At 46.9% G+C, this 10,219-nt stretch overlaps 1 protein-coding gene across 2 annotated transcripts in view; it reads left to right on the forward strand.

The window, feature by feature from the left end:
• GSK3B (glycogen synthase kinase 3 beta) overlaps window positions 1-8,813 on the forward strand; it is a 127,535-nt gene extending 118,722 nt beyond the window's left edge. For both annotated transcript variants that reach the window (XM_032196400.1, XM_032196408.1), the window contains 2 exons: window positions 3,804-3,902; window positions 8,665-8,813. In XM_032196400.1, coding sequence (XP_032052291.1) covers window positions 3,804-3,902; window positions 8,665-8,732 — 167 coding nt within the window. In that variant the 3' untranslated portion in view covers window positions 8,733-8,813. The remainder of the gene's footprint in view (window positions 1-3,803; window positions 3,903-8,664) is intronic.
• The last annotated feature ends 1,406 nt before the right edge of the window (window positions 8,814-10,219 follow it).

Consider the following 10,219-nt stretch of genomic DNA (forward strand, 5'->3'; position numbering starts at 1 on the left):
GCAGGTTTATGTCATCGGCAGGTACCAGTTTTAGCATCTGGAAAGAGAATCCAGGACAGAGGCTGGTCGTTAATGCGCTTCCACATGAGCTGTGTTGCAGGTCACCAGCCAAAAAAAGCTAACCAGAATTTTAAGTATAAATAAATAGCTTAGCTCAGTGATTTTAAGACCTTTGTAAGTAATAAGTCTCGTGTAGCAGCAGTCCTGACTCTGACCTCAAGGTATTCGAGGGGCTTCTGCTCCTCCTGTGACCGCTGTGACGTCCTCAGCCAGACTGCGCAAAGACCCCATCAAAGGGTCTAATGCAGAGCAGGAATCACATCTGGGAAACAGAGCAGGTCGCTGGAAATCAGATGTGATGATAATGCATGTTAAGTCAGCTGTGGTTACTGAGAAAGTAATGAAAGACATCCTTTTGTTTTGGAGAGCGTTCGTTTTCAACAGAAGATATTAAATTTTAGAAGAAGTGTTTCCTTTGGCTATAGCCAGTTGACTGCAGCCCATGGAGTAGGAGGTAGCTGCTCAAAGGCAAAACTGTTGGAAATTACATAGATCTGATCATTACCGTCATGAATTGATTTTCAGAAAGAAGCCAGGCGTCATACTAAATCTGCTGATCTAGAAATAAAAACACTTTGAGAGTTTATGGGAGATAGAGATCGTGGTCTTTGGCTGCCAGCAGTAGTTCTGGGGCACGTAGATGCTTACTTTGCTTTGTAGATGAGAGCTGCTGAAGAGAACTTGATCTGATCATTCTTACTGTCTTGGCTGTGCATTTTTCTTAGTATTTAAAGAAAAGCTGTGTGCTAATCGGAGTTTGAAAAAGTTATTTTTCTCCAAGGAGGTATATCTAGTAGCCACAGTGCTGCAGTTCAGTGACTCTTAGACCTGCAAGACAGAAAGCACAGAAAACATTTTTTTTTTTTCTCTTAGAAGCTGAATTTTCAAGCAATCTCTAAAACTACTTCATTGTAATAAACTTCTTACAACACGTCAGTGATTGTGCTGGATCACAAGTGTTACCATTGCTCCGTGTTAGCCATTGAAAATTGTAAAATTCTCCTGTGATTCAGCACTTGGGAATGGCTGTAATTGCTTCTTGATGACAAATAGTTGATGCTAGAGTGGGTTTTTAATCAGAGAAAATGGGGCTGGCTTGTGACCTTTCTTTTGAAGTTTAAGAAACAAAACAAAACAAAAAAAACACATTTCATTTCTATCCGTACTGCTTCGATGTGACCAAAAATCCTTAGTTGTGACTACTTGAGTGTCATCTAGGTTTTTTTTTTGGTTTGATCTTTTTTTTTTTTTAGACAGTATTTCTGCCCAGGGCATGCTGAGGGAGCAGTGAAGAAAAGAATATGAAGCCTGTGCTGATTCCAGCACTCCTCTGGTTTGAAGAGAAACTAGTGGAATAACTTCAGTAACGTGGAAAGTTTGTTATTGTGACATAGTAAATGAAATAAGACTAATTTTTTCAAGGCATTCTGGGAGTACTGACATACCAAACTTAGTTCAGTGCTCTTTTTCAGCATTGTTACTTCCCAACACAAAGCATTTGGTCGTGTTTGGGAAATGAAGGTAACCCGGTGTTTTGGTAAAACTGGCCATTTTCATTGGAGTTCCTTATTGGAGATGCACACTGGCTGCAAATGGCACGATTTGATCAGGAGAAAGCCAGAGGTGTTCCCCCAGCTGATGTGAACCAGAACTGACTCTTAAATGACTTGGGATCACTACTCAGTTTGATGATTAGTTCTCGTCTGGATTGGCAAGCTGCTGCTCTAAGCAAAGTACCAAGATGTTCGGAGCATGGTGAGCTTGGGCAGCTTCGTGCCAATTAAGATAACGCGAGGTTTCTGAAGAAGGGAACATCAGCCATTTAGTCTCTATGTGAATTCTTCATGGTAGCTTCAGAAAAACACTTATGCTTGCCTTAAAAATAACAAAAACCAGTATATTCTCCATAATTGGTGCTGTGAAAGGAGGAATTCTGACCTTATCACATGCAAGTATGGGAGCAGTCAGAGTGGGATCCAAGTGCCATTGCAGCAGTATTTTTGTCCCATCAGCTGGCTCTTTGGCCCTGGTGATCTGGCTGCAGAGATGCTGTCAGGGGGTCGCCGCATCCTTGAGGTAGCAAATGGCATTTAGTTTCCTTGATGTTTCAGCTCAGCTTTCATTTGGGTCTTAGTCCTATGTTATTGCCAGCGATGGGCAGGAGAGAATGAGTGGGTAACAAAAACTTGAAAAAGAGTGAGGTGAATGGCAGACTCCCTGGAACAACAGATTGGAGAAAAAGCTTTGGAGAAAATCCTAAAGCAGCAATATTTTCTTCCACAGCATAGCTAATGGCCACGATAGTATTAAAGTATAGGTTTATCACTCGTGTTCAGCTTTTAATTTGGAGGATTCATGCTTGGTCAGTTTATTTTTCCGTTAAATGGAGGCTTAGGAATTCTGAATTATATTATTCAGAATATTATATTCTATATTATATTATATTCAGGATATTCTATTATATTATTGTTTGGTTCTGGATGGCAACTCATGTTCATAAGTGCTTAAATTCAGTCTCAAAATAGGTGTTAATAAGAAGCTTGTAAGCAGGTGAGAGTCTTCTGCACCTTGCCTTTGCAGCAGTAAATTAACGTAAAGGAGAAAAAAAAAAAAAGTCAAATATACTACCTGTCCTTTTAGGCCCTAAATTTAAAGCTTTTGTTAAGGAAAAGCAATCGGCTCCTAAAAAGGAACTCAGGTAATTTATTGTTGTGTGCAAAACCACCTCACCGAACCCACAGAGTGATCTGGACTGGTTTCTGTACAGCCCCTGCTCTCTGGAGGCGTTATTTAAAAGCTGCCTAGCCCCGTTTCTCCTCCAGCTGACCTCTGGGAGCTTCAGAAAGCATCAGTCATCCTTCCTTGAGGTGACTGCTGGCATCCTTTCCGCCGGATGCTGCTTTCTCAAGATTTAGTCGCTCCCGTTCCTGAGGCAAACAGGACCTGTCTTGTCCTGGCTCGCTCCCACCTCCTGTGAGACTCCTGAACGGGCGCCAGCTGCTGGCACCGCCTTGCCCCGCATCCTCCCACAGTTGGGGCTTTCAGAGGCCTGGTTCTCATCCTGATGCACACCAAAGCTGGGTTAGATTTGGACCCTAAAAACCCTAAAAACTGTTTTTTTCCTTGGTTTAACATCTTCATAAAGCAGGGTCGTGTCATTTTGCTGCCCATTTAAATTACCCGGCAGCCCTTTGCCTTTCCCCGTGCTTTTAAAGGAGATGTCAGCCCTCCTCGGCCTCGCTCAAGGAGACCGCTGTGAGGTTGGTCTTAGGTTTCCAGGTCCTTGAGAAGCGAAGCTCGAGGGAGCCAAAGAACTGAGCCCCTGAAGCTCTGGGAGCAACTGTGACAGCTGCCTGCTTGCTGAACCAGTGCCCAAAGCAGCGCCACCGTTACCAGCCTTCCCCTTCAGCCTGATTGCAAGTGGGTTTACGAAGGGAACCCAGGCTGCTGAAACGCAACAGGCTCCATCAGTTCTTTGCTAACTCCCGAGCCACGCTCTTTCCCTAGGAAATCATTCCCTTGGGTCACCACTTGCAGTCCTGTCAGTCTTGCTCTGGAGGCTGCCTGCTGGATGTGGCCGTGCTCAGCAGAGGAGCAAAACGTGACGTGACCTCGGGCTGTAAGGGCAGCACGCGTTTTGCCCGAGGTTGCTGGTCTGGGGGGGGAGCCTCGAGGGGCTGCACCTGCATGCGGGGCCCTTTCTGTAGGATGAGCTAACTCTCTTTGTTCCACCTCCCCTCCAGAACTGTCAAGTAACCCATCTCTGGCTTCGATCCTCATCCCTGCTCATGCTCGGAACCAAGCAGCAGCTTCAACCCCTACAAACGCTACAGCAGCCTCAGGTGAGAACGTGCGCCCGCCTCCCCGCCCTCGCTCCCCACAGGCACCTTCCTCGTGGGGAGGGCTCCTTCCAGCCTCACCGCCCCCTCGGTCTCTGCAGGTGCCCTGCTGGGGCCACTAACCCAAAATCCAACCCCAAAGCCGTGTTAGGGAGGTTGGTCAGCTTGTTCGCTGCCTGATCTGAGTAGCTGCAGTTGCTTCTTAGCGAGTTTGCTTGTGTCATCTTCGGGCGTTTTGGGTTTTGGCCAGCAGTGAGAGAATTTCTCCTTTGTCTCTCTCGCTCACTCTCCTGTTTCTGTCTGAAGCCCTTTAAAAGCTCGCTGTTGGCCCGAGCCACTCCATGTTGTGTTATGTTCCCAGCGAAAGCTTGAAAGCCTTATAATATCAGCTGGGAGGCTCCCGAAGCAGATCCCAGGTGCTGCAGGATGTGGCAGCCGTGATTCATGCGTGGCACTCTGAGTCAGCCCTGAGTCAGCACTGCCAACAGGCTATCAGGGCTTGTGCAACCAGGGGCAGACTCTAACAGGGGTGTGCTCACGTGCAGATCCCGCATCAGTCCCATCTCTGTGACCCCTTCTGAGGTGCAGGGCGCTCACTCAGTTGTGCAGAAAAATGGTTTCGGGTTGATGTGCCAGTTCCTTTAACTCCGATGGGCTTTGTCCAGCCACTGCTGTACAGAAAGCACTTTTATAGTCGGGGACAGACAGACAGATTTGGCTTAAAAGATAAGGCTGCTCTCCGAAAACATAACATCAGGAGGGAAAAGATTCAGCCCGCCCAATTTATATGCTCTGAATTAGGAGGAGGCAAACTGGCTATTTTAAAATTTAGCGTGTTTGTTTCATGCACTTGGCAGTGTTCTCCGTTTCCCTTTTTTTGCGCATCTGTTGCTCAACGAGTGAGGGGAGAAAAAGATTAAAGGAGTAAAAGTGATTGAAGGACTACAAAATGCAAACGTGGAGAGTAACTTCAAGCCCTTCTGAAAAATACCTTAACTTAATGTCCCTTGGATGCCTTGCTAAGGAGCCCTGCCAAGGTGCAACAGGCTTAAGGAGTGAGCTGGGTTAAGACAAGGTCTGTTTTCACCCACTGCTTCCCCCCAAGTACACAGTAGGGGAAGAATACGTGAGGCTGAATCCTAGAAGTGTCCTAAATGTGAAGTATACTAAACGAGAACAAAAACAACAAAAAACACCTTAATGGCATCAGCATTTGTAAGCCCCCTGCTCACAAGCACTGCGCTGAGTTGGGATAGAGCATCTTCCTCCTAGTGCCAAACCAAAAAACAGCTTGGAAAGAAAATACAAAGTTAAGTATTGGGCAACTTTCAGCTTTGTGCTTCTGCTTCTCCTGTCTGAGATTATATTAATCTGTCTGAGATTATATTAAGCCAGGCAGTACAAGCCCCTTTGCCAACCAACATGTCCCAGGTCTGCATTTTTGAAAGTTACCCAAAATGGGCAATATTTGTTAACTGATAGATGCACAGCGGTGATTTCAGTAGACACCAGCAATCCTGGGATCGTGATGTTAAGTGCAGGGGAATTATTGCAGGTAATTTTTAGTGTGAAAAATGTATTTGTTGTAGGTTTCCCCTTCTCTTGAGGCAGAAAGCTGGACTCCCTGTACTAAGGGAACTTGGCTGTTAGGCAGTGCTAGGGGTTGTCGTGTTGGGCATCCTGCTGTGCTGATCCCGTGTAATCCCAAACGAGATGGGGTGCCTGAACTCCCAGCTACAAAACAGATTCGAGCTGGTGTCACCTGCCAGTGTGGGGCAGTTGAAAAAGCCCACGGCACTCCGGTAAAATAAGGTTTGGGAAGTACATGGTGTTCCTATTGAAGGAATTATGGAAAATTTTAAATTCCTTTGGCAGGAGAAGAGGGGCAGGCAATTTTCAGAGGCTTCTGTAAGCTCTACGTAGGGATGCATCCATAGCAGACACTTACAGGAGTACAGCTGGTGCATTTCAGGCTCACCAGGCTTCAGGTTTTGTGTTGAGCCCTGGATTCCTACATCCATGGACACTGCAGGAAAAGTGGGTTGTCTCCTACTTCCACTTGTCTCCTCTGTTGCCTTAAAACTCCAAAACTGCTGGTAGTTTTGTTTCTCTGTCTTTGCAGAGAGCAGTGCAGCCTGTCAGCACTACAAATCCAATCAGCTAATGCCCTCGTTAGTGCTAATGGGCTTTCTGTCACTGCGTTGGTGTCTCTTTGAACCTACAGCCCCTTAGTTCCTTCCTGGGTGGTTTTTAAGGAGCACCACGTACCCCCTGAGAACGCAGAGAGATTCCTCAAAGGGAAAAGCTGAATCGAAGGAGAATACTCTGATGAGAGATGGCTCCTTCCCTTTGTTTGTAAGAAGTTTTAGAAATGGGTATTTGAGCCCTAATGTGATTTCCTGCTGTACCCATCTGCCCCGTAGCAGAAAGCACAGCCTCGTTGGTGGCACAGGCAGCTGCCTAGCAAAGCTGATGTTTTAGCAGTGTTCCTGAAGGCCCAGATTTTCTTCTCTCATGCCCGAGTTCCAGTTCCTCATGGTGACGAGGAGTAACTGAATGCCCAGAGACCCTCCAGTTGCACTCAGCGCTCCAGCAGAGAGCCACTGAGCCAAGCCCCTCTCTGTTCCCTCAATGCCCCATCGATGCAGGGTCACAGAACAAGTGGGAATGTCAAAATGCTGTGTTTTCCTGCAGGTTTGGAGCTAGCACAGCCTTGAGCAGCTTGTGCAACCTAGGACTGTTGCACACTGCTGTGAAAAGCCCCCCGTAAACGGGCCTGGGCTGCGTCACCCTATTTCCTCTTCCCATCTGGTGTGTGTGTATCTCAGGAACTCCCCCTTCGGAGTGATGATAGGAAAGGAGCATAAGTCACATGTGTTACGTGGGGTAGCTCCATCCCCTCCTCTTTCTTTATCTCTGGTTAGTAGCAGTGTAAGGGGAATGATTCCAGCCTCTGCTGTCTTCAGGAGTAGGAGATCAAAAGGTACGAGTGGTTTCAGCAAATGAAGTACACGCACTTTTTCCGGAGAAATCCTCTCTGCCAACAGTACAGACCCCAGCTGGACTGTGCACATCAGGCGCAGCAGATGTTGCCTTAGCTAGAGTTTATCTGTACCTGAAAGTTAATCTACAGCAGGCACAGTTTAAAGTGGGGAAGCCATTAGCTGTCTGGCTGGGTCGCTTTTGATTTTTGCGGTCACCATCGGCCTGCATGCATGCGTGGCTTGGGAGCTGCTCCTCCAGAGTAATCCCCCACCTAGGAGGACACCTCTCCCATGTGAGGTTAATTTTCCAGCTAACACTGCCACTGTCACCACGTTGCAGCTAAAGCAACTGCGTGAGCTTTGGTTTTTGTCTTTGATTGCCCTTTTTTGCTGCAGTCTTCTTGAGTTGTCACTCAACTGGTGCTGCCCATCTCTGGGCTCTCACTCACCTCATTGCCTTTTGCTCGTGGCTGCACTTCCAGCTATGGTCAGGGCAATGTGGCTGGGGAGATGGGTCATGTTAACAGGTGAACGTAGGGCATTGCCCCACTACATTGCCTTGTGAGCTCTTCTCTGCTGGAGAAGTATTAAGGCACCCCACCGCCCCCAGTTTCATTTTATCTTCCCTATTTTTTATGCTAGTCCTACCGTCCTTGAGTCCGAGCTTGGTAAATTTGTGCTTTCCTTTTAGGAGCCCTTTTCCCCCCCTGTCTTTTGAATGCACTGCTTGCCCAGCCTGCCCTCTCCTGTGCTGAGACAAGAAGTCATTTTTTCTTCTTGCGGTATTGATGGCTTTGCAGTTAACCTCTCTTAAATTAACTGGGAGAAATGCACGGCACTGTCTCTTAGAAAACCTCACTTAATGCCTTTTTCCAGCCCTGTATTTATTGTGGCAACTATTTTGTGTGTTTAACACTTCATTCGCTTTCCTCTTTGTGACTGTGCTGATCAGGTACTATATAGGATGGCTCCAGATGAAGCCAGTACATTTTTCCCATATAAATTCTTCTAATGTTCAGGAAGTTTTTTTTTTTTTTTTTGGAGAAAACACCAAATGCATGAGGTTAATTGGCCACCCAGCTGTTCTGTTGTTCCCGGTGTGTTAGTGTGTTTATTGGCAGCACGGCTCTTACTTTACTCCCTTTCCAGCCTTACTCCAAGCCTGCCCCAGTTAGTTGGAGTGTCCTAAAATAGGGGCCTTTGCGTGTTATTGATGAAGACTCTCCGTTAATTAACCCTTTGTTCCAGCCTGAAGCAACTCCATTTTTCCCTCCGGAGTGGCACCTGAAAACCCAGTGCATTCCCTTGTGGTGTTCCTTTGCACACCCTGTTTTTTGGGATGCCCTTGGGCACGTGCCCGTGGCCCGGCGACCTGTCTCTGTGTGGAGCTCCAGCCCTCGCAGAGAAGAGGAGCTGGAGGTTATTCACCGCAGGGACCTGATCCCGTAACAGTGCCTTTTGCTTGTCTAAACCTACCAAGATGGGCGCAAGATGGGCGATCTCTCCCTGGGCCAGGTTGCGTCCCTCCTGCTAAATCCCTCCTGGTGTTTGCAGCCCTCAGCTGTCGAAATCAGCTTTCTCCTGCCAAAAGGTCGCCCTCCATCCCTCTCCCCAGAGCAAACGGCTCCGTCAGGAGAGCACCATACCCAAAGAGCACGGTGGTGGGCGTTGGGGGTTTCCCCGTGCGGCAAATGTCGTAGCTGTTGTTCCTGATGTCTGTGCTGTGGAGGTAATCCTGGTTGTTCTTTCTTTCCTTCCTTCCCCTTGCCTGTCATTCGCAGATGTTAATGCAGGAGAACGAGTTCAGACCAATAGTGTAGCTACAGCATCAGCCTCCAACTCCACCTGAACCGGTACCAAGCAGCCAGCTGCACAGGAAAAATCACCAGTAATTTGAGTCTTGCTCAGCAACACTGGTCACATTTGGAAAGAAAATTAAAAAGAGGAAAAAAAAACAACCAACCAACCAACCTGTTCATTTTAGTGTTCAATTTTTTATTATTATTATTGTTGTTCTTATTTAACCTTGTAAAATATCTATAAATACAAACCAGTTTCATTGTATTCTCACTCTGCAGGGTGTCCGGGGCAGGGGACTAGGTGGGGGGAGGAGGGAAAGCGGAGCAATACAACACACCAATGTCTCTCCCCTCGACAATCTCTTCATGTTGGAAGTTTGCTGTTGTGTACTTCAGAACCAGGACTCTTGCCTCATGCCCTCTCCCACAACGGAAAGAAGGAAAAAAAAAAACAAAAAACAAAACAAAAGAACCCCCCAAACCTCATTCTCTGCTGAAGTTCTTTTTTTTTTTTTTTTTTTTAACCTCTTTTTTTTATTTTCTTTTTAAGTGAAGTTTCGGACTTTGATGTAGTGCACAGCTTGAATTTGGTCGGGAGCTTAGCAGGGGTCATTCAACAGAGCTCAGCGTTTCGTCTCAGCCGAATCCATGTCCCGGGCTGGCCGAAGAGCTGCCCCCAGCCCGGCTCGGCTTGGCTCGGCGTGGGGCGCGGGCGGCGCGGTAGGAAATAGGTTGCCTAGGGGGGAACGGGGTGGGGAGGGTTTACCGCGTGTCTACGGCTTTTGAACTGCTAGTGGCAGACTTTTTTCCTTTTTTTAAAAAAAAAAAAAAAAAAAGCAGTGCTGGCAACGAGGACGCCCGCAGCTTCGTTGCCGGGCGGGTTATATATAATATAATACACACACATGGCGCCAACGCAAGCGCTTGGCTTTGCTGCGGCGGCTCGGCTCGCGTTTGGGCAGGGAGGAGCGGGCGAGCAAAGCCCTCCGAAGGGGGGACGAGGGCGCCCAGCCCGGGGTGGCAAGGGACTCTTTGGAAAAGTGGCCACTGTGAAAAGCGTTTTTTTTTTTTTTCCAAGTCTCTCAATTCGGACAGGCTTCCCTTTCCCCGAGGTGCGTGCAGGAAAAGGACACCAGGGTTTATAATGTGAACTGTAACAGTCTACTGGTTTATTTTGTAATATTTTTTAACTGCAGCTTTAACTTGCAGGACGCCACATGCTACGGTAGCTCTGATTTTAAATCCACAGCTAGAATCTGTATTTAAATTTCATCTTTTTAACCTCTTGCTTTTTTGATCTCTATTTATTGATGCGCGTTGCCACATTGCCATTATGTTTTTACATTGGTAGAGTATTAATAAAATACACATCGGAGTGCTATCAACAGTAATTTGTACCTGCTGACTTGTAGGAAAGCTGGCTACATTATGAGTGTGTGTGTATATATATTATATAAATATATACATGTATACATAGATACAATACTGTTCCTTTTTTTCGTTTTGTCTCCGATCTCCAATCAGTCTGACTGAAGCA

Source organism: Aythya fuligula, chromosome 1 (genome assembly GCF_009819795.1).
Source record: "Aythya fuligula isolate bAytFul2 chromosome 1, bAytFul2.pri, whole genome shotgun sequence".
NCBI classification, from domain to species: domain Eukaryota; kingdom Metazoa; phylum Chordata; class Aves; order Anseriformes; family Anatidae; genus Aythya; species Aythya fuligula.